This window comes from Sciurus carolinensis, chromosome 7 (assembly GCF_902686445.1).
Source record: "Sciurus carolinensis chromosome 7, mSciCar1.2, whole genome shotgun sequence".
Lineage (NCBI taxonomy): Eukaryota > Metazoa > Chordata > Mammalia > Rodentia > Sciuridae > Sciurus > Sciurus carolinensis.
The window spans coordinates 125,244,188-125,271,176 of NC_062219.1; the positions used below are offsets into that span (position 1 = coordinate 125,244,188).

Sequence of the window (26,989 nt, forward strand, 5' to 3'; positions counted from 1 at the left end):
GAAAAAGATTCCAGAACTTTTCAGAGTAAGTATTAATTATTTTATTTTAGTGATTACAATGTCATTTATTTAATTACTTATTTACCCTCTCCATTTGAAGAACAAGAAATTAGGACATACTTCCTCAAAATTATCCTCAAGTCATGTGTCTCTTAGTGTTTACTTTTCCAATAATGGAAGCCATGGTCTTATATTAAAATCTTTAAAATACAAAAGTATTATAATTTTATTCATCATATTTGAATGTGTTAAACTGAAGGGACCCTACAGCTCAACACATTGACATATTTTCCATCCACTCAAGGCATGGGTATCATATGCATATTTGTGTATTTTTTTTATACAAGACATATAAGAAAATGTATCAAATTAATTTTATCAACTGATATCCTTCCAAATATTCAGCATTAGGATTCCATGACTAAAATCCCATTCGTTTAAATCTCCCCTATGCTACCTGGAATGCATTGTTAAATGGAATGCGTTGTTAAATACACCTGGATTATATTTTCTTATATACTTTCTCTTTATCCAGTTACAGATATTTGAACATATCCTGTTATACATATTTTAAATAATCTGAGAAGCAATATATTTTCATATTTTAATTTTCTTATTTCCTGGTTGGTTACGTATACTTCCTTCTGATTGCCCTGTTCAAGGCACTCTTCACCTCCTTGTTCCTCAAAGTATAGATCAGTGGATTTAGTGCAGGAGTGACTGGTGTGCACATGATGGCAATAAGCCAGTCCATGTCCCTGGAGCTCCCTGAGGTAGGGCGAATGTAGACGAAGAGAATAGGAGCAGAGAGAAGAACCACCACCAGGAAGTGGGAGGCGCAAGTGGACAGTGCTCTGTGAAGCATGCTGCAGGAAGGGGTCTTGAGGAAGAGAGAGGTGATAATGTAGAAATAGGAGAGGAGTGTCAGAAAGAAGGGGCCTGTGGTGATGGTCCCCGTGACAGTATTGAGCAGCCTCTGGTTGAGCTCAGTGTTCCCACAGGCCAACTCCAGCAACGGCTTAACATCACAGAAGAAGTGATGAATGTGGTTGGAACCACAGAAGTTCAAGCGAGAGGTCATTATGAGGTGCAGCAGGGCATGGAGAAATCCAATGACCCAGATGGTGATAGCCATCTGGATACAAAGCTGGGGATTCATGATGACGGTGTAATGAAGTGGTCTGCAGATAGCCACAAAGCGGTCAAATGCCATCACCGCCAGCAACAGGGACTCTGTGCTACCCAGGAAGTGGAAGAAATGAAGTTGGCTTATGCATCCCAGGAAAGATATTGCTTTTGTGTGTGGAGAGGAAGTTCTCCAGCATCTTTGGCAGTGTCACCGTGGAGTAGCAGATATCTAGACATGACAGGTTTCCCAGGAAGAAATACATAGGTGAGTGGAGTCTAGGATCAGAGAGGACAATCATCAGGATGGCTCCATTTCCAGCCACATTCACAAGGTAGATGGTGAGGAAAACAACAAAGAGAAAAGCCTTCAATTCTTGGATGTCTGTCAATTCCAGGAGGAGAAATTCAGTGACTGAGATTTGATTCAGCATCACTTAAAAGAAAAAGAACAAGACAGTAATTTCTGGATAGATTTCTCTAATGAAAATCAGTCTTTCTAGTCCAGGATTTTCTTGACAGGACAAAAATTAGTTATTTTACATAACTCTTCCTCAGATCTTGTGTAGTTTTTGGTTATTAGACTGTTAAATATTAAAGGCGAATATCTAGTTTGAACTGTGGCACAAATATTTTTAAACTTATTAATTTTTCTTTTTTTTTTTTTTTCCTCTTAGGGATTCAGAGCAGGTTTTCAGCTGGCCATCTTCTCTGGCTGTGAACATCTACATGCTGATACAATCTCCTTTCATTTACTAAGTAGCACTAACAGGGAGCAATGTTTCAAATATTCCACCAGGCTGCTATCTCTGGAGTAGTCAGAAGCCACTTGGAGGATGTAAACTTGAGAAAACTAGATATGAATGAACTTGTTATAACCACAAAGTCTTTAAAGCTTTCTCTTCTTTGAAGAAAGAAAGCTTCTTAACAAATTATAGTTGCACTAACTCATCTGAGTGTAAACATGGTTAGAGACATCCTCTTAGAGTTTTTTTTCTGACCCACATTCTTGGAAGTATCTTGGAACCCTACTGGGATAGGAAACATGACCACATACATCAAACAGTAGCCTGACCTGAAATATACATGAAGCTGTGTCACTACTACATCTGCTGATAGGTTTAGTATTTTCCTATTATCTGAGTCATTTAGTATTTTCAAAATACAATCCCAAATTACTTCTTTCATGACAATTTGGGCTTTATTATGCTTCTATTCTTTGGTTGCCCTGGGACTTTTAAAAAAATCATTTTCTAGGTTCCTAAATCTCTAGGTCCTGTTTTTATTTATTTTTTTCCTGAAATCAACTCACTCTTCAGATATTAAGGAAGTTCACCTTGCTCTTTTCTAGTTCCATTAACTGGTAGTTGTGTTGTCTTCCATGATCCCAGAAGTCTGTCAACTTCTTATCAGTTCTCTCCACAGTTGCTAGAAATTTCCAGCTCTTCTCATTAAAAAAAAATCTTTTCTCTAGTTTCTCTTTCTATCAAATAAAGTTCTATTTTCTCCTAAAGATGGACACATTATTTTTCATTTCATTTGAAGAATTGGAAGAATAGTATTTTTTTTTCACTGCATGTAAAACTCCTGAGGAATTGCAACTAAGCTAATTGTAAGAAGGTTTAATATTTGACTAAAATTGCACTTTTACTGAAAGACAGAAAACTTTTTGAATTTTTTTCTCCATTATTTGTATCTGGAATTGTCTTCTTGAGGTACATGAGCAAAAGTAGTGAAATTGTGTGAAGTAACTTCTCTTTGTTCTTTTCATTTAAAGATGTAGTGGATTAGCTCTTGAGTAGTAGAAGGAGAGAAGCAAGAATTCATGAAAAATGTAGAAATGGGGGACATTGAGAGGACTGTAAGAACTATAGGGAAGTTTAGCAGAGCTGCTGACATTCCAGTGCTTCCTACAAAGGGGGAATCATTTAAGTTTTCAGAAATCACTGTTGGGAAAAGAAAATAATTTTACGTGACTAGAATAAACAAAAATAATGAACATGAGAAAACTGCAAGAGAGTACTGGGATTCTAAGCTTTAGAGCTGGAAGACATTTTAAGAGATAATCTATCCTTTACTACACTTCCAGGAAGGGTTGCATTCAAATAATTGTGTAGCTTTCTTTGATAGCCATGTATAATTTGTGCATTTTTTAAAAAGAAAATACCACTTCTATTTAAAATTTAAATTATATGCCAAAGATTATATTCAAAAATGAAATTATTTTAGAAACCCAAATGGGAAAACATATTATCCTAACTTGCAATAAAAACTGGCAATCTTTTTTTTTTATATATATATTTTATTTTATTTTATTTTATTTATTATTTTTTTTATTGTAAACAAATGGGATACATGTTTTTTCTCTGTCTGTACATGGCGTAAAGGCATACCATTTGTGTAATCATAAATTTACATAGGGTAATGTTGTTTGATTCATTCTGCCATTTTTTTTCCCTTCCCCCCCTCCCCTCCCACCCTTCCCCTCCATCTATACAGTCCTTCCTTCCTCCATTCCTGCCCCCCTCCCTAAACCCAACTCCAACCCCAACACTAACCCTTCCCACCCCCCATTATGTGTCATCATCCACTTATTAGCGATATCATTCTTCCTTTGTTTTTTTGAGATTGGCTTATCTCACTTAGCATGATATTCTCCAGTTTCCTCCATTTGCCTGCAAATGCCATAATTTTATCGTTCTTTATGGCTGAGTAATATTCCATTGTATATATATATACCACATTTTCTTTATCCATTCATCAATTGAAGGACATCTAGGTTGGTTCCACAATCTGGCTATTGTGAACTGAGCAGCTATGAACATTGATGTGGCTGTATCTCTGTAATATGCTGATTTTAAGTCCTTTGGGTATAGGCCAAGGAGTGGGATAGCTGGGTCAAATGGTGTTTCCATTCCAAGTTTTCTAAGGAATCTCCACACTGCTTTCCAGAGTGGCTGCAATAATTTGCAGCCCCACCAGCAATGTAAGAGTGTACCTTTCTCCCCACATCCTCGCCAATACCTGTTGTTGCTTGTATTCTTGATAATCGCCATTCTAATTGGGGTGAGATGGAATCTTAGGGTGGTTTTGATTTGCATTTCTCTTATTACTAGAGATGTTGAACATTTTTCCATATGTTTGTTGATTGCTTGTAGATCTTCTTCTGTGAAGTGTCTATTCATTTCCTTAGCCCATTTGTCAGTTGGATTATTTACATTCTTGGTGTAGAGTTTTTTGAGTTCTTTATAGATTCTGGAGATTAGTGCTCTATCTGAAGTATGATTGGCAAAGATTTTCTCCCACTCTGTAGGCTCTTTCTTTGCATTGCTGATAGTTTCCTTTGCTGAGAGAAAGCTTTTTAGTTTGAATCTATCCCAGTTATTAATTCTTGCTTTTATTTCTTGTGCTATGGGAGTCCTGTTGAGGAAGTCTGGTCCTAAGCCGACATGTTGGAGCTCTGGACCTACTTTTTCTTCTATAAGATGCAAGGTCTCTGGTCTGATTCCGAGATCCTTAATCCATTTTGAGTTTAGTTTCGTGCATGGTGAGAGATATGGGTTTAGTTTCATTCTGTTGCATATGGATTTCCAATTCTCCCAGCACCATTTGTTGAAGAGGCTATCTTTTCTCCATTGCATATTTTTGGCCCCTTTGTCTAGTATGAGAAAATTGTATTTATTTGGGAAAAAAACTGGCAATCTGAATATTAAGAGATTTAAGATTTGCTTTGGAGAATGTTTAGAGAACCAGACATGTTGAATTGAGATGAGATACGGCAATAAAAATATTCATAACCCTCAGACACAATGAGGAATCTATCCATCATAAGAGAGGAAACCAACTCTGGGTTTTAGTTATAGCAAACAGATCAGTCAAAACAAGTTTGTGTTCTGTTTCATCCTCTTACCTGATTTAATGTTCAGAAGCACAAATAAGAAAGCTTTCCAGGTTTATATTCCCAGCAATTATAAAAGCTGAAAAATACCTGAAGTGCTAGTTCATATTGTGATTGTGGCATAAACTCATCTTCATAAACCTCTCCCTGTCTTTCAGAAATTCTGCCGGCACTTTAATGAGACAGATCTCTAGACATAAATGTCCTGAGAGAGCATGTTCCCTGGTGCTGAGCAGGATTGTTCTAATAAAAAGGAGACCTTTCCACATCTACAATTTGAGGGAGCAGCCTTGGGGAATCCTATATGGTGTCGTGTTTTTTTTTCAATCTCCCTATTTTCTTTCCTTAGGTTTGTTCCTTAGTTTCAGAACCAGAGACAGCATAAGTTTTGAGGGCGTAATATGGTTTTGTAATGTTCCTTTCATTTTCTAAGAAAAAATATGAATTCACTTTCTTATCTTGGTAACTTCCCTGGAAAATATTCTGGTTTATAAAATGAAAAGGAAGTTGGCAATAAAAATTAAGAAATTGGTGGCAAAATGGTGGAATACGACAGACATCAGTACCCTATGTACATGTATGATTACATGAATGGTATGAATCTACATTGTGCACAACCATAGAAATGAAAAGATGTACCCCCTTTGTGTACAAGGAATCAAAATGCAGTCTGTCAAAATTAAAAAAAAAAAAATTGAAAAATAGAAGGCTATACTGATTACCCAGAGATATTCACAATTGATACTTTTGCTCTTTGATTTTAAGATCAATTCTTGATAATATGATATCAATAATAAAAATATCTTGTATAATGAAAAAGAAATTGGTGGCAGTCATGCCATTTTGATTAGTACAGAAAGGTGATTGTATCTAATATTCTACTTATTTATTATTGTGGGTCTATGGACAGCAAAGAAAGAGGAATGGAAAGAAGAATCTTGCTTTTGCTCTTTGTAAATCTGACTCTTTACTGTTGTTGACATTAAAGTATTTTTTCTAATTTTTTCAAATAGTGCATTTGTATCATTGGGAATAACTCCTGGTCTTTTAAATGTGAATTCTTCACTACTTGTGGCATCTTGTAGGTTAAAAAAAGAAAAAAAAAAAAAAAAAAAACCTATCCTTTGGATAAATCTATGTTTGATCTGCCATTTATCCAAAGATTCTACTAACTGTTTTCCCTGCCATGTACTTTGTCCATCTTTTTACTGAGTTTTTATTCTTGTTTCTGTGTAGGAGTTTATTATATATTCATCACATTAACCATATTATTTTATGTATTACAAATGTAATGCAGATAAAATTTATTTTGTGCTCAATAAAGTTATTGTTCTGAGTTCTTTAGATGCATTTGCTTATTCAATTCTCAAAAATGTCCAGTGGAAGAAATACTAAAATAATTTTTCTTTTACCATAGCACAACAAAGCCTCAAAGGACTTATGTTAATAACCCATTTCTTGCAATAATTGTGAAGCTAGTATTCAAACTCAAGCTTTTCAGTTCTAGAGACTGCCACTACGTCATCTCCATCTTTTCAAGTTGTGACCAAGCTTAGTTTTACCTATGAGTTGACTAGAAATCCTCCATTTTGATGATGTTTGTGACAAGCAATTTTTTCTTTATGTTTTATCTTTTTGGGGTCTTGTTTGTATATTCTTCTTCTCAAGTCAAAGTGAATTTATCTTAACATTTCTTTTATTACACAGCAAACTTTGTAGGTTTATGAGCTATGCAGTACCACAGGACACCCCCCTCAGAAGGGTCCCATGCTTGGTCTAGTTCTTTGGGGTCACCATCTTGAAATTCTTAATTTTTTTTTAAACAAGGGACCCCACATTTTTATTTAACAATCAGCCCCCCTAATATGTAACTGGTCCCATTTACTATAAGTATAGTTCTATACTTGCTACCTTGGATCACAGTCTTTTAGAAGTTACATTTGCATTTGCTGTGAGTTGATCAGCCAGAATTGGCTCTATTTCATATAGATATTTTTGCCACAGATTTTTGATGCCATCTCTACAATATCTTTTTTTTTTTTGCTTTCTAAACAAGTTTATTTATTGTTTTTATCTGAAAAATCTTTACAGAAAAGATTTTGTTTGGTTTAGCTCTCAGCAACCTGTTTCTGAGTTCTGAGAAAACTTACCTTCTTTTGAGTTACCTGATCTTTCTTCTGGGCAAGGGACATTTTGGAACAGTTCCACCTCTTCTTTTTAACTTCTTTATTGGGCTTCTTTTTGTAGACTGGATTCTCTCCTATAGCAGAATGAGCTATCTTATACATCTCCTTTATCATGTCAGGGGTAACACTGTTCTTTACATACTGAGAGAATTGTTTCTTGTAAGCATCTTTATCTTCTACCATGACATAATGCAACATTCTGATCCATGATGTGCTTCCCATTTACTTCTGCATTGAACTCCTTGCTTTCAGAATCATAATCAGGGAATTGTTTGGTACTATGAGGGATAGACAAGTCTCCATTAGTAGCTTTCTCAGAGCTCCACTAATTTTATTGCCAGTTTTAGTTCTGGCAAAGTCTGAATCCAAATAGCAGGTGAAAGCACCAGGTTGACCATCAATACTTCTCACATTGTATGCATCTCCAGTCACCTCCACTTGACCTTCATAGATCTAGTCCATGCCAAGCCTATTAAGAAGCCTGTGGGCCAGGAGCAAGCCAGTATAATATGATGCAGCATGATTTGTTGGACCTACATTCACAATATATTTTGGTAGTTCATGTGCATATGCTGCATAGACTATGATATCCCCTTCTATATGGGCATTAGAAATCTGGCAAATGATATCTCTGTTAGTTTCATGAACTATTGTCCTATAATTGGATGTATTATACTGATTTTTGTCCAAGCACAGGAATCAGTTTTACCCACTCATCTTCTTCTAAATTTCACTTGTTATCTCTTAAAGTAGGCCTTACTCTTTTCAATTTTTTTATTTGTCCTTTTTAGTTATATATCACAGTAGAATGTACTTTGACATATTTTTTTTTTTTTTGCTGTATATTTTTGATTTTATTGTTTGTTTGGATCAGTTGCCAAGTAAGAGGAATACATTATGGTTAGCTGTTATATCTCTTATATGTATAGTTTTGTCTCTTTCCCCCCCTTGCAGTTTGCTGAAGAATCATGTCATTTCTCCTGAAGTTTTTTTCTTTTTTAAATATTTTTTAGTTATCAATGAACCTTTCTTTTACTCATTTTATGTGGTGCTGAGAATCAAACCCAGTGCATTGCACATGCTCAGTGCTTGACCACTGAGCTACAACCCCAGCCCCTGAAGAGTTTTTTTTTTTTTTTTTTTTAATGGTAATGGATACTGGACCCAGGGGCACTCGACCACTGAGCCACATCCCCAAACATTTTTATTTTTTATTTTATTTTATTTTATTTTTTTGCCAATGTTTTTTTTTTATTTATTTTTTATTTTTTTATTTTTTTTACGTTTACATAGGGTAATGATGTTTATTTTATTTTTCCCCTCCCCCCCACCCCTCCCACCCCTTTTTTCCCTCTACACAGTCCTTCTTTCCTTCATTCTTACTGCTCTCCTTAGCCTAACTCTAAACCTAACCATAAACCTAATGCTAGCCCCTCCCACCCCCCATTATATGTCCTCATCCGCTTATCAGCGAGATCATTCGTCCTTTAGTTTTTTGAGATTGGCTTATCTCACTTAGCATGATATTCTCCAATTTCGACCATTTGCCTACACATGCCATAATTTTATCATTCTTCATTGCGGAGTAATATTCCATTGTATAAATATGCCACAGTTTCTTTATCCATTCATCAACTGAAGGGCATCTAGGTTGGTTCCACAATCTGGCTATGGTGAATTGAGCAGCAATGAACATTGATGTGGCTGTATCTCTGTAGTATGCTGATTTTAAGTCCTTTGGGTATAGGCCAAGGAGTGGGATAGCTGGGTCAAATGGTGTTTCCATTCCAAGCTTTCTGAGGAATCTCCACACTGCTTTCCAGAGTGGCTGCACTAATTTGCAACCCCACCAGCAATGTATGAGTGTTCCTTTTTCACCACATCCTCGCCAACACCTATTGTTGCTTGTATTCTTGATAATCGCCATTCTAATTGGGGTGAGATGAAATCTTAGGGTAGTTTTGATTTGCATTTCCCTTATTACTAGGGATGTTGAACATTTTTTCATATATCTGTTGATTACTTGTACATCTTCTGTGAAGTGTCTGTTCATTTCCTTAGCCCATTTGTTGATTGGATTATTTGTATTCTTCATGTAGAGTTTTTTGAGTTCTTTATAGATTCTGGAAATTAGCGCTCTATCTGAGGTATGGTTGGCAAAGATATTCTCCCACTCTGTAGGCTCTCTCTTCACATTTCTGATAGTTTCCTTTGCTGAGAGAAAGCTTTTTAGTTTGAATCTATCCCAGTTGTTGATTCTTGCTTTTATTTCTTGTGCTATGGGAGTCCTGTTAAGGAAGTCTGATCCTAAGCCAACAAGTTGAAGATTTGGACCTACTTTTTCTTCTATAAGATGCAGGGTCTCTGATCTGATTCCGAGGTCCTTGATCCATTTTGAGTTGAGTTTTGTGTAGGGTGAGAGATAGGGGTTTAATTTCATTCTATTGCATATGGTTTTCCAGTTTTCCTAGCACCATTTGTTGAAGAGGCTATCTTTTCTCCATTGCATATTGTTGGAACCTTTGTCTAGTATGAGAAAATTGTATTTATTTGGGTTTGTGTCCATGTCCTCTATTCTGTACCACTGATCTACCTGTCTATTTTGGTACCAATACCATGCCGTTTTTGTTACTATTGCTTTGTAGTAGAGTTGAAGATCTGGTATTGCAATACCCCCTGCTTTGCTCTTGCTACTGAGGATTGCTTTAGCTATTCTAGGTTTTTTATTCTTCCAGATGAATTTCATAATTGCTTGCTCTATTTCTGCAAGGTACATCATTGGGATTTTAATTGGAATTGCATTGAATCTGTATAGCACTTTAGGTAGTATAGCCATTTTGACAATATTAATTCTGCCTATCCAGGAACATGGGAGATCTTTCCATCTTCTAAGGTTTTCTTTAATTTCTTTCTTTAGTGTTCTGTAGTTCTCATTGTAGAGGTCTTTCACCTCTTTTGTGAGATTGATTCCCAAGTATTTTATTTTTTTCGAAGCTATTGTGAATGGGGTAGTTTTCCTAATTTCTCTTTCTGAAGATTCATCACTTATGTATAAAAATGCATTGGATTTATGAGCATTGATCTTGTAACCTGCTACTTTACTGAATTCACTTATGAGTTCTAAAAGTTTTTTGGTGGAATTTCCAGGTTCCTCTAAATATATAATCATGTCATCAGCGAACAGGGATAGTTTGAGTTCTTCTTTTCCTATTCGTATCCCTTTAATTTCTTTGGTTTGTCTGATTGCTCTGGCTAGAGTCTCAAGGACGATGTTGAATAGAAGCGGTGAAAGAGGGCATCCCTGCCTTGTTCCAGTTTTTAGGGGGAACGCTTTCAGTTTTTCACCATTTAGAATGATATTAGCCATGGGCTTAGCGTAGATTGCCTTTATAATGTTTAGGAATGTTCCCACTACCCCAATTTTTTCTAGTGTTTTGAGCATGAAGGGATGCTGTATTTTATCAAATGCTTTTTCTGCATCTATTGAAATAATCACGTGATTCTTAACTTTAAGTCTGTTGATATGGTGAATGACATTTATTGATTTCCGAATGTTGAACCAACCTTGCATCCCTGGGATAAAACCCACTTGATCGTGGTGCACTATCTTTTTAATATATATTTGTATGCAATTTGCTAAAATTTTGTTGAGAATTTTTGCATCGATGTTCATTAAGGATATTGGTCTGAAATTTTCTTTCCTCGATGTGTCTCTGTCTGGTTTAGGTATCAGGGTGATATTGGCTTCATAGAACGAGTTTGGTAGGGTTCCCTCCTCTTCTATTTCATGGAATAGTTTGAGGAGTATTGGAATGAGCTCTTCTTTAAAGGTTTTGTAGAACTCGGCTGAGAACCCATCTGGTCCTGGACTTTTCTTTGTTGGTAGGCTTTTGATGACCTCTTCTATTTCATTGCTTGAAATTGGTTTATTTAAGTTGTGTATGTCCTCCTCGTTCAGTTTAGGTAGTTCATATGTCTCTAGAAATTTGTTGATGTCTTCGAGGTTTTCTGTTTTGTTGGAGTATAGATTTTCGAAATAGCTTCTAATTATGTTTTGTATTTCACTCGTGTCTGTTGTGATGTTTCCTTGTTCATTCCGAATTTTAGTAATTTGAGTTTTCTCCCTCTTTCTCTTTGTTAGTGTGGCTAAGGGTTTATCAATTTTATTTATTTTTTCAAAGAACCAACTATTTATTTTGTTAATTTTTCCGATTGTTTCTTTTGTTTCGATTTCGTTGATTTCGGCTCTGATTTTAACTATATCCTGTCTTCTACTACTTTTGGTATTGGTCTGCTCTTCTTTTTCTAGTGCTTTGAGCTGTAGTGTTAAGTCGTTTATTTGTTGATTTCTACTTCTTTTTTTGAATGCACCCCATGAAATAAATCTTCCTCTAAGTACTGCTTTCATAGTGTCCCAGAGATTTTGATATGATGTGTCTTTGTTCTCGTTTACTTCTAGGAATTTTTTTATTTCCCTCCTGATGTCTTCTGTTATCCATTCATCATATAATAGTGTATTATTTAGTCTCCAGGTATTGGAGAAATTTCTGTTTTTTATTCTGTCATTTATTTCTAATTTCAATCCATTATGATCTGATAGAGTACAAGGTAGTATCTCTATCTTCTTGTAATTGCTAACAGTAGCTTTGTGGCATAAAATATGGTCTATTTTAGAGAAGGATTCATGTGCTGCTGAGAAGAAAGTGTATTCGTTCTTTGTTGGATGGTATATTCTATATATGTCCGTTAAGTCTAAATTGCTGATTGTGTTGTTGAGATGTATAGTTTCTTTATTCAATTTTTGTTTGGATGATCTATCCAGTGGTGAGAGAGGTGTGTTAAAATCGCCTAGTATTTTTGTGTTGTGGTCTATTTGATTTCTGGAATTGAGAAGGATTTGTTTGACGTACGTGGATGAGCCAATGTTCGGGGCATAGATATTTATGATTGTTATGTCTTGCTGATTTATGCTTCCCTTAAGCAGCATGTAATGTCCTTCTTTACCCCTTCTGACTAGTTTTGGTTTGAAGTCCACATTATCTGAGATGAGGATGGATACTCCAGCTTTTTTGCTGTGTCCGTGTGCATGGTATGTTTTTCCCCATCCTTTCACCTTTAGTCTATGGGTGTCTCTTTCTATGAGATGAGTCTCTTGCAGGCAGCATATTGTTGGATTTTTCTTTTTAATCCAATCTGCCAGTCTGTGTCTTTTGATTGATGAATTCAGGCCATTAGTATTCAGGGTTATTATTGTGATATGATTTGTATTCCCAGTCAATTGACTCATATTTGTTTTTGTCATGATTTGGTTTCTCCTTTATTTGGCTATTCCTTTAGGCTAGCGCCTCCTGTTGCTGATTTGCATCGTTGTTTTTCATCTCTTCCTCATGGAATATTTTGCTGAGAATGTTCTGTAATGCTGGTTTTCTTTTTGTAAATTCCTTTAGCTTTTGTTTATCATGGAAGGATCTTATTTCATCGTCAAATTTGAAGGTAAGTTTTGCTGGGTATAAGATTCTTGGTTGGCATCCGTTTTCTTTCAGGGCTTGGTATATGTTGCTCCAGGCCCTTCTAGCTTTTAGGGTCTGGATTGAAAAATCTGCTGATATTCTTATTGGTTTCCCCCTGAATGTAATTTGATTCTTTTCTCTCGCGGCCTTTAAAATTCTGTCTTTATTTTGTATGTTAGGTATTTTCATAATAATGTGCCTTGGTGTGGGTCTGTTGTAATTTTGTATGTTTGGAGTTCTATAAGCCTCTTGTACTTGGTTTTCCATTTCATTCTTCAGATTTGGGAAATTTTCTGTTATTATTTCATTGAATAGATTGTTCATTCCTTTGGTTTGTTTCTCTAAGCCTTCCTCAATCCCAATAATTCTTAAATTTGGCCTTTTCATGATATCCCATAATTCTTGTAGATTCTGTTCATGATTTCTTACCATCTTTTCTGTTTGGCCAACTTTGCTTTCAAGATTAAATAATTTGTCTTCAATGTCTGAGGTTCTGTCTTCCAGGTGTTCTATCCTATTGGTTATGCTTTCTATGGAGTTTTTAACTTGGTTTATTGTTTCCTTCATTTCAAGGATTTCAGTTTGGTTTTTTTTCAGTATCTCTAACTCTTTATTGAAATGATCTCTTGCTTCCCGTATTTGGTCTTTTAACTGTTGTTTGGTGCGATCATTTAATGCCTGCATTTGCTCTTTCATCTCCTCCTTCAATGCCTGCATTTGCTCTTTCATCTCCTCATTTGCTTCCCTGATCGTTTTAATTACGTACATTCTGAACTCCCTTTCTGACATTTCTTCTGCTGTGCTGTCATTGGGTTTTATTGATGTAGTATCTAGGTTTGTTTGGGACATTTTCTTCCCTTGTTTTCTCATATTGGTCAGTTGTCAGTGGGACCCTGAGATATTGCAGTTTTCCGCTATTGGCTTATAGTGTCCCAGTAGATTTCCAGTGTATCACCTCCCAGCCTTCAGTAGCCTGATGTCTTGGAGGAATCTGATAAAGCAGCTCATCCGAAGAAAACTGCCCCTAGCCCCCTACTGGTTCCACGGTTTGGAACTGGCTCTGTGCGGAAATGCTCTCACTGTGGGCCTGCACCGTGCAGCTGGCCGTGTGGGAAGAGCCCACTGCCGGAGTGTGGAAGGCTACCTTGGGAAGACTCTAGCTGCCCTGCCCGGCTCCAATAAGCCACCTCTATCTGGGCCTGCCACCCGGGCTGAGCTTTACCAAGTGGGCAGACTCACCCGTGGCTCTATTTCAGTCCGAGTCTCTCAATGCCTCCCCCTCTTAACTCCTGGGTTCTGGAGCGACCGGGGGTGCAGTCTCCCTCTAGGCCGCCATCTTGGATCGCCCCGTGAAGAGAGCCCGCGGCCGGAGTGGGCAGAGCCACCTGAAGAGGTCTCCGGCTGCCCTGCCCTGATCCCTGAGGCTGCTTGCAGATTGAGGCTCTCCGCTGGTTCGTTGCCGGAGTACACTGTGCTGCAGCAGCTCCGGGACTCGGAGCCTGCTCTGGTCAGAAAGGCTCTCACTAGCGGGCCAGTTCTGTTCTGAGAACCTGGAGAAGCTGACTGTGACTACTTTGACATATTTTACATACATGGGGTATAACTTCCCACTCTTGTGGTTGTACTTAATGTGGAGTAATATTGGTCATGTATTTACATATGAACATAGGAAAGTTATGTCTGATTAATTCTACTGTCTTTTCCAATCCCTTCCTCCCTCCATTCTCTTTTTTTTCTTCCTCCATCCAATCTGGTGAACTACCCCCCTTATTGTGAGTCAGTATCTGCATATTAGAGAGAACATTTGGCCTTTGGTCTTTTGGGATTGGTTTATTTCACTTAGCATGTTAGCCTCCAGTTCCATCCTTTTACTGACAAATGCCATAATTTCATTCTTTATGGCTGAGTAATGCTCCACTATGTATATGTACTATATTTTCTTTATCCATTCATCTGTTGAAGGACACATAGGTTGGTTCCATAGCTTAGCTATTGTGAATTGAGCTGCTATAAACATTGATGTGACCATGTCACTATAATATGCTGATTTTAAGTCCTTTGGGTATGAACTTAGGAGTGGGATGACTGGGTCAAATGGTGGTTCCCAACATTTCACCGGAAATGTCCAAACAGAGAGGATAGGAGAGTTCTTAACTTCCCTTTTGTGGAAAAGGTGGCAGAATGTTTTCATGTTCTACGTTGTCAACCTTTGAACAAATCAGGCTCTCCTTAATATCTTCCAAAACTACATTTAAAATTCCATCCCTGAGCAAAGAGTAACACGGAATTTTATATATAACTTATTGACAATAGGTTTCCTTTATTCAGTTCTAAATCCTTGAATGACAAAAAAGAATAGCAGCCAAATTTTGTTATTTTTATATAAATCTAAAGGAGACTATTGCTACAATTTTGCTTTGGAGAACACCAACTTGGTAAAGTGCTCTCCTAAGCTTTACATTTAACTAAGTTTAACATTTAAAGTACAATTTAGAATCCATGGTGTATGGTAACAATAGTCACATGTCTGCATGGGTTAGCAGTACCAGCAAAAATCAAAGGATAGTCTTAAATCTCTTATACATTTAGGAAACAGTGCTAATGATCAGAAACAGACTTAGTCAAAGCAAACAGATATAAGAGAGTCCTTTTTATTTATAGGTATATATGTATGTATTTATTTATATCTGTTTGTTGGCAAAACCTGCCATCAAAACAGGGGTTGAACTTAGTTTCTGTTTTTTTTTTTTCTTGGTGCAGTTGTTTGCCCTGCCAATCTCCTCATGCATTTAGTTTGTTGGGATATTGTCATAGCAAGAATTTGCTCTGCTCCAGTGACAGATATCCCTTGGCCAAATGGGATGCCCTATCAGATCTTAAAAGGTGAGACTATTCCTGTCCCCAGGTCATAACCTAATAGTGCTGGAACATACTGCCATGCCCTTCGGGGTCAGCAGCCTCCATCCCCATTGGACAAAAGGGGCTGGAAGGCATGGCAGAGGCCAGGTTGTTGAGGGCCGTCTTGGACAAGGTGGTGCCTGGCAGTGAGCCAAAGGGCACTGGATACCAAAATAAGGAAGTACCCAAAAAGGTTGCTTGCCTACTAGTTCCTTGGAGACTTATGACGTGTTGACGCCAGGCTCTAGGATTGGCTATCCAATATCATGCTGTGCGTGGACAGCTCGTGATCCATACAGTGCTATGCTGACATTCCTCTGTATGCTCTCTTGTGTGAGAGAAAGCTTTGCTATAATTGGCTGATAAGCTAGGAGCCTGGGGGAGGAGAGAGGGAGAGGGTAGAAGAAGGGAGAGAGTGGCAGAACAAAGGAGGCAGAAAAACAGGGAGGACGCAATAAATCTGGTCAACTAAAGATTGGTGGTGTCTCCTTTCTCTGCGCCGGTTCCACTGGATGGAACAAGTGGTGGCCCATATGGAAATTCTTTCTCCTTTTGTGTCCTTCCAGGTAAGTAACTTAAGGTAAGCTATAGGAAAACTAAGTAACTTACAGTAAGCTATAGGAAAACTGTAGGATAACCTCCCGAAAATCTCTGGCCAGAGTGTATAAGGGAGAGGTCACACAGTCCTGGTGAAGGGACCCCATAGTCCTGGTGAAAAGGACCCCACAGTCCCGGTGAAGGGGACCACATACCTTGGTAAAGGGAGTCTACATTACCCCGGTAAAGGAGGTCACATAACCCCGGTAAAGGGAGGTCTCATAACTCCAGAATGGGGTCACAAGTGTCTAGAAATCAAATGATAAGTCATACAAGATGTATTTAAGGCTAATGGGACTGCCGTAAAACGATCTACTGTGAAAGCACGTGTAACCACGTTGGCCAAGGTTAGTCCTTGGTTTTTGGAAGAGGGAGTACTAAATATTCCACAATGGGAACATGATAAAGAGGATCTTATTAAAGCAGAAAAGCAATCCCCATTACCTAGAGGTACTTTTCCCATGTGGCAGCTCATTAAGGAATGTCTAACATCTAAAAAAGGTAAAATAATAACTTTAGTAAGAAAAGGAAATATGTGTCTGGAAGAGATAAAGAAACAACTAAGTGTAACTTCTCATAAAGAGGAAGAAGAGGAGGAGGGGCTTACTGGGGAGGAATTAGAAAGAGCATCAAGGACACGGTCGCCCCCATCAGTTATATCGGGAAGGAATACCAATCCCTTCCTGGAGGCAGCAGCTCCCCCTCAAGCAGCCTGCCCCCTATATCCCCTAAGGTACCCTTGGGAGGAGTTAACTCATGTTATAAATCAGATGGGTTTTTCACCGCGGGGAGAAGAAACCCCCCTTAAGGAAACCTCAGCAGTCCCACAATTCTTCCCTGTGCTAGAGGACCAAAATAGACAAAGATTCCACCAACCTCTGGATTTCAAAACAGTAAAAAATTTTAAGGAGGCAGTGGCTACATACGGTCCACAGGCCCCATTTACAATTAGTATGTTGGAATCAGTATCAGGGCTAAATCTAGTGCCGGAAGATTGGAAAAGGCTATGTAAAGCTGTGCTATCAGGGGGGCAGTACCTAGTGTGGAAAACTGCATGCCAGGAAGCCTCATTAGAAATGGCACGATGTAATGCTGCCACAGGCTTTCCCCCCCAAAATGTAGAAATGCTAACAGGAGAAGGAAACTATGAAGGTATTCAACAGCCGATTATTTATGATCCTGGGGTGTAAGCACAAATTGCTGCTGCTGCCACTAAAGCCTGGAAGTTAATTCAAGGGTCAGGAGATTTACAGGGACAGTTGTCTAAGGTGATTCAGGGGAGTAACGAACCATTTGCAGATTTTGTTGATAGACTAATCCAAACGGCTGCTAGAGTATTTGGGGATTCAGAACAAGCTATGCCCTTAATAAAACAATTAGCTTATGAGCAAGCAAATAGATTATGTAAAGAAGCTATAAGACCATGGAAAAATAAAGATTTAAGTACATATATAAGGTCTGCAGGGATATCAATGATGCAGTCATTACAGGACAAGTAATAGCTGCTGCTCTTCATGGGCCAGATCAGGGGCAATCAAGAACTAAAGGAATAATATGCTTTAAGTGTGGGCAAGAAGGGCACTTCAGAAGAGACTGCCCTGAAGGACCCACAGGGTTAAAGCCCAGGGGAACACCTAAGACTGGAGAACAACAAGGGACAAATCAACCTGCCCCAGTTCTATGTCCCTGGTGCTGAAAAGGAAGGCACTGGGTGAAATATTGTACATCAAGATTTGATATAGAGGCTGGCGCTACGATGTCCAGCGCAGAGCCGCTGGGGCGGCGGCGGCTCGGGGTGGGGGTCGGAGTGGTGGTGACCAGCTGCGAGCATCCTCGTTGCGTCCTCCTGGGGAAGAGGAAAGGGTCCTTTGGAGCCGGCAGTTTTCAGCTTCCGGGGGATCATGTGGAGTTCGGTGAGACCTGGGAAGAATGTGTGCAAAGAGAAACCTGGGAAGAAACAGCTCTTCACCTGAAAAATGTCCACTTTGCCTCCGTGGTGAATTCTTTCTCTGAGAATTACCTTACGTCACCATATTAATGAAAGGAGAAGTAGATTTGACTCATGATTCGGAACCAAAGAATGTAGAACCTGAAAAAAATGAAAGTTGGGAATGGGTTCCTTGGGAAGAATTTCCTCCAGTAGACCAGCTCTTCTGGGCACTCCGATGTTTAAAAGAGCAAGGCTATGATCCATTTAAAGAAGATCTGAACCATCTGGTAGGATACAAGGGAAATAATCTCTAGGTGCCAAGAAGACGCCTTGATTTTATTTTTTAAAAGACAAAAATAAGGTCTATTTAGGGAATGTAAAATATCTACATTTCAGAATAACTCCATTTTATCTAAAAAAAAAGTTCCATATGTTGCCAATTTATTTGCATTCTCTTAAATACCTACCGCCCTTGAGAAAATCTTTCTGAATAGGTCATTGAAATGTATTTCAGACACAGAATATAGGATAAATAGGGATATTGTGGTTAATCTTTCCATATTTATCTGTGATATTTACTGTGTGGTATGTCATTACAATTTGCATGGGGTAGTTACAGTGGAACTTGCCTTACAAGTGTTTCAGTTCAAATTCAGGTATAATTCCAATTCCAATATCTGTTGCAGATTTCATCATGTTTGTTGATTTTCCTTTTGCATTCAAAAAATTGTTTTTGGTAATATATTGTGACAATTATATTATAACTAGAGAACAGGATAGGCCAATAAGGCATATTCTCAGGTTTCTGATTGAGAACCTAAACTAAGAGAAGTGAGACCACTCATCTAAGATCTGTATCCTGCCATTAACAGGCATGTCACTCTGAGTTTTCTCACCTTCTCTGCCTGAGATCTAGTAGGCTTATGTGTAAAATGAGAGTACTTTAGGGCAGTGGCTCTCAAAGTGCAGTCTAGGTGGGTCCTCAAGAGGACCTTTCAGGGTATTCAAGGCCAAAGCTACTGTTAAAATACTAAGATATCATTTAACTTTTTCACTTTCATTCTTTCACGAGCCTATGGTGGAGTTTTGCAGAGGCTGCTTGAGGTGTGACGTTGTAACAGACTGAATGCTAAAGCAGATATGAGAATCCTGTTTTTTAATATGAAGTCAGATATTAAAGGTATTTGCAGAAATGTGTGACACTTCTCACTTATGAATTTTTTGTTTTAGAAAAAGTTATTTTTCAAAAACATTATGTTAATGTATGTTAGATTTTTCTTTGAAAATGATTAATAAAAATTCAAAAATTTTTTGTTTTTGTTCTTAATATGATAAGTATCTCTAGATGGGGTATGTACAATGGAAGTGTTTCAGTTCAATAGAGAGCCTACAAAACAAAACAAAAAAAAAATCATACAAAAACAAAATCTCTTTGTAATTGTTAAAAGTATAAATGGATCCAAAACCAAAAAATTTGAGAACTTCCAGATTAGACCATAAGATTATATCCTTTATGAGCCCACTTATGTGAAATCCTGTATTTCTCTTTAAGTTTACATTTGAATTTTGCACTTTCAAAAGACTGGTATTTTTGTAATACTTGCTACAAAGGAATTTCTAGTCTATGAATATCATTTTTAAGTTCTTTTTCAATTGTTTTTTCAAAATTTTACGTGTATATAATTTGACATTTGTAAATCTCAAAAAAAATATATTTGATATAGAGAGATATCCTATGCCAGCCCAGTCAAAAAACAGCCAGGGGGGCCCAATCCGGGGCCCTCAAATATATGGGGCCTTTCAGAATCCCATAGTACAGATCCCCACTCACAATCCTTTCCGACTATCTCCTGGTTGTCCCGAGGAACTTCAGGGAGCAGGAGATTGGACCTCTGTGCCTCCGCTTGACTAGTTTTAACTCCAGAAATGGGAGTACAAGCGGTACCCACTGGCGTACATGGACCACTCCCTGAGGGCACAGCAGGATTATTGTTGGGGTGGAGTTCCACAACACTGTCAGGATTACAAGTATTGCCAGGAGTCATTGATTCTGATTATATTGGAGAAATAAAGATTATGTTATCCTCCCCTCGAGAAGTATCTGTTGTTTCTCCAGGAGACAAAATAGCACAAATATTGATATTGACTGGCCATCATGGGACTTTTCCCAGTTCACAAAGGACTGGAGGAGACAACGGGTTTGGATCCGCAGGATCGGGTGTCTTTTGGGCACAATCAACAAAAAATAGACCCATGCTTAAATTGAAAGTTAATGGTACTCCCATAGAGGGTCTAATAGACACAGGTGCTGACATCTCTATTATAAGACAGAAGGACTGGAACAAATCATGGCCTGTTACAGCATCCAGTACTACCTTACGGGGACTTGGATTTGCCCAAACACCATTACAAAGTTCAGCTGTGTTATCTTGGGAGAACCCTGATGGGAAAAGGGGGACATTCCAACCTTATGTATTAGCTCACCTGCCTGTCACTCTTTGGGGAAGAGACATTTTAACACAGATGGATGTTGTCATTTCTTCCTCAGTTGAACAAAATATTTCCTGTCTAAATCCAACCGTTTTACCAGTCATGGTGGGACAAGGTTATACCCCTGGAAAAGGACTAGGCAAGAATATACAAGGTATTAACTGCCCCATTCAAGCCAAAGGACAAACAGGGATTAAGGGCCTGGGTTTTCTGGAGGGGCCACTGAACCATTAAAGATAACATGGAAATCCAATAATCCTATCTGGGTCCCCCAGTGGTCCCTTTCTAAAGAAAAAATAGAGGCGGCCCAGGAAATAGTTAATCAACAATTGAAGGAAAAACCATATCATTCCTTCCACTTCCCCTTGGAATACACCCATTTTTGTCATAAATAAGAAGTCTGGGAAATGGTGACTTTTGCAAGATCTGAGAGCCATAAATTCCAGTATGCAGATTATGGGCCCAGTGTAACTGGGTCTCCCCTTGTTAGCTGCTGTTCCAAAACATTATCATATCATCTCTATAGATATAAAAGATTGTTTCTTTTCCATTCCTGTTCATCCTGAGGATAGCCCTCGATTTGCCTTTTCCGTTTCTTCTTTAAATAATGAAGGGCCTAATACTAGATACCAATGGGTGGTCCTTCCCCAGGGAATGGCAAATAGTACCACTATGTGTCAAATATATGTTGGCCAGGCTATATCACAGATTAGACAAAATTATAAAGAACTTTATTGTCTCCATTATATGAATGATATTCTTTTGGCTCACAGAAAACAGGAGACTTTATTTAGGACATTTAACAATATTATTGATACCCTAGAAAAATGGAGATTACATGTGGCCCCAGAAAAGGTGCAAACCCACAGCCCTATTACCTTTCTAGGACATCAAATATTAGATACCTGTGTTAGGCCACAAAAAAATCAATTAGCCATGGAAAAGCTTAAGACTCTAAATGATTTCCAAAAATTATTAGGTGATATAAATTGGGTAAGACCAAATTTGGGAATCACCACTGGTCAACTTAAGTCTCAGTTTGATATTCTCCAAGGAGATTCAGACCCTATATCCCCCAGAAATTTAACTCCTGAAGGTAGAAAAGCCTTGAGGTTAGTAGAACAAGCTTTAGAAAATGCTCATAGTGATAGAGTTGATCTATCCTTGCCTTTAGCCTCATAGTGTTAGATTCTGAATATACTCCTACAGGTCTGTTGTGGCAAACTGGACCCCTGATATGGATCCATTTGCCAGTTTCCCCATATCCTGTGATGGTAGCAAATCTAGTTACATTAGGACTTAAGACAGCCCTTCGAGTTTTTGGAGTTCATCCTAAGACAGTTATTGTCCCATACACGGCTAAACAGATTGAAATACTAGTTAACAATAATGAAGATTGGGCAATTGTCTATTGTTCCACCATGGCCACATTTGATAATCACTTGCCAAGTTCACCTATTGTCAGCTTCTTCAAAAGACATCCTGTTATTTTCCCTCAGGTTGTTAAGGCTCAACCTATCCCAGCAGCAAATACAATCTTTACAGATGGCTCCTCCTCTGGCACAGCTACAGTACTTTCTGATAAAGTACAGACTATTATTACTTTTCATAAGTCTGCTCAAAAAACTGAACTGGAAGCAATTATAACTGCCTTACAAACATTTCCTGAGAAACCTTTAAATATTTATACTGACAGTCTCTATTTTGCCCAGCTTGTGCCCCGGCTTGAGACAGCTGGACCCATTAGTCCTCAATCTACCTTACAACAATGCTTTTATCAAGTACAAACTCTTCTGTGGGCTTGCAAAGAACCTTTATATATAGGCCATATCAGAGCACATTCAGGCTTACCTGGGCCTTTAGCTCAAGGAAATTCTACTGCAGACTCAACTACTTGAGATCCTCATGTGTTTAATATTGTACAAGAAGCAATTAATTTCCATAAAGATTTTCATGTCAATGCTACTACTCTCAAAATAATATATAACATTACAAAAGAACAAGCCAGAAATTTAGTAAAACAGTGTCCTGCCTGTGCGCCTCATTTATCTGTTCCTCATTTTGGAGTCAATCCTAGAGGACTCCTTCCAAATCATCTATGGCAGATGGATGTCACCCATATCCCTGAATTTGGTACTTTAAGATTTGTACATGTAACTGTAGATACTTACTCAGGATATATATTTGCTACTGCCCATACAGGGGAAAAGACAAAAGATGTAATCAGTCATTGCCTTCAAGCCTTTGCTACTATGGGAAGGCCAAAATCAGTTAAAACAGATAATGGGCTTGCGTATACTTCTTCATTTCAACAGTTTTGCTCAAAGTTTAATACCTATCATTCTACAGGATTGCCCTACAATCCACAAGGACAAACTATCGTGGAAAGGGCTAATCAAACATTGAAAGTCCGCTTAACTAAACAAAAAGGGGGAATAGGGGCATTAGCCCCTCCCAAGAACAGACTTAACCTTGCTTTATTCACCCTCAATTTTTTACTTTGGATGCTATGGACTGTACTGCGGCTGATAGACATTTTAGTGGAAAGTCTGGTGGCCATCCACAAGCAATGTGGAAAGACATCTTGACTGGGTCCTGGAAAGGACCTGACCCAGTATTAATTTGGGGGAGAGTATCTGTTTGTGTTTTTCCTCAGGACCAACAACAACCTATCTGGGTCCCGGAGCGCTTGATAAGAACTATCCATAAGAAAGAAAATGGCACCGAAACACAAAATGATGGTGATGGTGGTAAGCCTGCTGTTGTTAGCTCTTCCTAAAACCTTTGGGGATATATCACTCATGGCACACAAGTTTTCCCTCAATTATTTCCTAGTACAGAACTTCTAGGTATTCCTTACCTATCAGCTGGTTCCACTGTAAAGCCACTTATTACTAGTCTAAACTCCAAGTTAAGAGGTAGTCTTTGCTTCCTCTGGTTAGCCACCTCAGAAACTGCAGTAATACAGGGAGGCAATCTCTCTCTCATTCATTAAAGGTACAGTCTAAAGCAACCTATATAAAGGGAAGTAATACACCTGTTTATAGTTATACAGGGTGCAAGGCCAATTACTCTTCCTTTTATCAGGCTTTTCCCCCTACTCCCGTATGTGTCACGACTCCATTTGTGTTCATTTTAACAGTTCTAAGTTTAATATTAACATTACTAATATCAATGATAATGATACTGAGGTCTTTAACTGTGTTATGTGTTAAGAGTGTTATGTGTTATGTGTTAAGAGTGTTATGTGTCTAGTTGTTGGGATGCTTCACTATTTCCTCTGGCTGTGATTGCCAGGATTCCAAAATTCATTCCAGTCCCAGTGACCTTAATACATAGTGAGTGGAATTTCCTACCCATGAAAGCAAAAAGAGATTTTGGTATCTCAGCCATCGCTGTTGCTGCAGCGGCTGCTGCGGCTGCTGCCACTGCTGCTGGACTTGCCCTAGTAACTGCTATTCCTACTGCTCATGCGCTCAACAATCTGTCACAAGCCACTGTTGAAGCATTGACAGCCCAGGAAAACATCAATGTGCATCTCACCACGGGAATTCTGATTCTAAACCAAGGAGTGGACTTACTACAAGAACAAGTGGACATGTTGACTGTTACCACACAGACGGACTGTCTAGTGCACGCCCAAGCACTATGCATTACCCCAAAACCCTATTCTAATATTACTACTGCTGCCAATCTGTCCAAACGACTTGGTAGCATGCTTAATGGGACATGGACTAAAGAGTTTACTAATTTGACTACCCTATTAAGAAATTCTATATTTGTGGTAAATAGTACTCAGGTCAAGGTCCCGGGTATGCCAGAAGTCATTAGTTTCTTATAGTCAGTGTTACAATTTGGTAAACAATGGATGGGAAGTTTTGCTATGATGGGATTGTTGTTCTTGCTGTTATTATTGCTGCTCAGATATCTGTTGTCTCTAAGGAGTCATCAAAGACGGCAAGTCTTAGTGGTGTGGCAAGCCCTTATGGCCATGGACCAAGGCTCTGATCCTCAGATTTGGCTCTCCCAATTACAGGGCTGGTAGTCAATGATGGGTAAGCACAGGGTGGACTTTATACCAACCTAAGACAGGGATCAAAGCATGCCAACAGCTCTTTGACTCCCAATGACAGGTAAGGATAAAGTCTGACTCTGGCACCTAAGTCAGGCACAGTCGCTGTCCTTTTCTTTTTATAACAAAAAGGGGGAGCCTGTTGAGGGCCGTCTTGGACAAGATGGCACCTGGCAGTGAGCCAAAGGGCACTGGATACCAAAATAAGGAAGTACCCAAATAGGTTGCTTGCCTACTAGTTCCTTGGAGACTTATGACTGTTTACGCCAGACTCTAGGATTGGCTATCTAATATCATGCCGTGCGTGGACAGCTCGTGATCCATATAGTGCTATGCTGACATTCCTCTGCATGCTCTCCTGTGTGAGAGAAAGCTTTGCTATAATTGGCTGATAAACTAGAACGTGGGAGAGGAGAGAGGGAGAGGGTAGAAGAAGGGAGAGAGTGGCAGAACAAAGGAGGCATAAAAACAGGGAGGACGCAATAAATCTGGTCAACTAAAGATTGGTGGTGTCTCCTTTCTCTGCGCCGGTTCTGCTGGACGGAACACCAGGTTCTCTTTGCTTTTTATTTATTTATTTATTTATTATTTATTTATTTATTTATTTATTTTTACACCCCAGACAGCTTTCCTGTTTCCAGGTGTCCTGGGCTGGTGTCCTGCTATCCTTGCACACCAGGCACAGTACCTTCAACTTAATTTCTGATTATTCACACCCTTATCATGCAACTGCTTAAATACCTGTGCATGGAGAATCTCTTCCATACACTTTACCACTGATAGACCAGGTCCAAATGTAAGATTGTATAATAATCTAGGAAACCATTCAAAGGTCATATCTTTCTCTTAGGTTTATGAGGGAGATATAGAAAGGCTTAGGCAGTAGGGGCAAGATGGTGAGTGAGGATGCTGTGGGGCAGGACCAGAACAGAGGAGCATGGAGAAGGTCTTCTGATGAGGTCAAATTCCTGCTTGAGGAAAGTGTTCATGGACACAAGCAGGGGACCCAATCAGATAGACTTGCGTCTAAGTAGGGGATCCAATAGAAAAAGCAGGGCACCAATCAATAATAGTGAGAAGAGTGTGGACAGGGGAGGAGATAAGGAGAGGAGGACATTCCAGAGATCATAAAAAGAGCAGGTCAAGGCTCCCCCATCAGATTCCCAGGTCTGGGGTCCATTTCTCTCTAGAGAATTCTATCTCTGTCACTTTTGCAATAAACCTACTTCTTGCTTGCTATTTCTGTGTCCTGTTCTTTAATTATTTGCTGAAAGGAGACAACAAACCCAGCATCCCTAGACAATAACAATTATACCAAATAGGTGACCTATTCAGCCAGGGTCTCTCTTCTCAAGAGACTACTGGTAAGATCGATGCAGCATGGCCCATGTCTTAAAGGGCCAGGAACAGACACAAAAAAGCACAGACAGACAAGAGGTTTACCAAAACCATGGTTGATAGACAGGAACCTTTAGACAGAGAGACCTGCATACACAAATTTCTTCTACTTACTTTACCTTTGAAAGATCAACTCCAACTGCAAGATTGTACAAAAAGAAACAGACAGACAACCAGAAAGATCTCAAAAACCATAGCCAACAGACAGAAACCTTTAAAACAGAGCAGACAAGATCTTTCCCAAGAGATGACCTATAGGGTCAACACAATATTGCCCATGTCTTAAAAGGGACAGTAACAAATATAATAAAAAATACAGAGATGACTAAAGGGATTTTCTGAACCCAAGGACAATAAATAGATGTAAACTTAGAATAGACCAGAAGGGAGTAAAAATCCCTAAGTTCTTGAGTCCTGTTCAACCATGGCTCCTACACCAGTGGCACCACAGATGTCCCTACAAGGAGAGACTGGATTTTTCCATAAAGAGGAACCAGATGTGTGGAATCAAGGGTCTGAGTGTGCACACTGGGAAACTTACCAGATGACCAAGAGTGTCTCGACTTCACTGAGTTCAGTTTCCTTTTTCTCAAAGTAGACCACGATAGAGCAAACTGTACCTTTCAGGGAGAGAAGGTTGGAGTTCCTTGAGACAAAAAGAGCTTTGGCAGTTGCTGGGGTGGTCCTGCAGTCCCTCCTTTTACTCACAGGAATAGCTCCTCTAGTTTGACCTGAGGCAAACTGATTTGTCCCTTCACTCACTAGCAGTTGACTCTCCCTAAGTTCAATAGTCACCTTGCATCTTCAGCATGGAAGTGGAACTGCTTGGAGAGCCAGGCTACCTAGGAAAGTCTGAGTGGAGGCTGCTCTCGGGTCCCTTTTGGG

General features: G+C 38.9%; 2 protein-coding genes and 1 pseudogene across 2 annotated transcripts; 1 reads left to right on the forward strand and 2 right to left on the reverse strand.

The window, feature by feature from the left end:
- Nucleotides 1-628: 628 nt before the first annotated feature.
- Nucleotides 629-1,559, reverse strand: LOC124989358 (olfactory receptor 12D2-like). Its single transcript, XM_047559239.1, is given in 2 exon segments — nucleotides 629-1,300; nucleotides 1,302-1,559. Coding segments are annotated over 2 exon segments (930 nt in total).
- Nucleotides 1,560-7,131: 5,572 nt separating this feature from the next.
- LOC124989359 (60S ribosomal protein L5-like) lies at nucleotides 7,132-7,979 on the reverse strand (annotated as a pseudogene).
- A 9,991-nt stretch (nucleotides 7,980-17,970) lies between these two features.
- On the forward strand, nucleotides 17,971-18,460 carry LOC124989361 (nucleotide triphosphate diphosphatase NUDT15-like). Its single transcript, XM_047559240.1, is given in 2 exon segments — nucleotides 17,971-18,232; nucleotides 18,235-18,460. Coding segments are annotated over 2 exon segments (486 nt in total). The 3' UTR covers nucleotides 18,459-18,460.
- The last annotated feature ends 8,529 nt before the right edge of the window (nucleotides 18,461-26,989 follow it).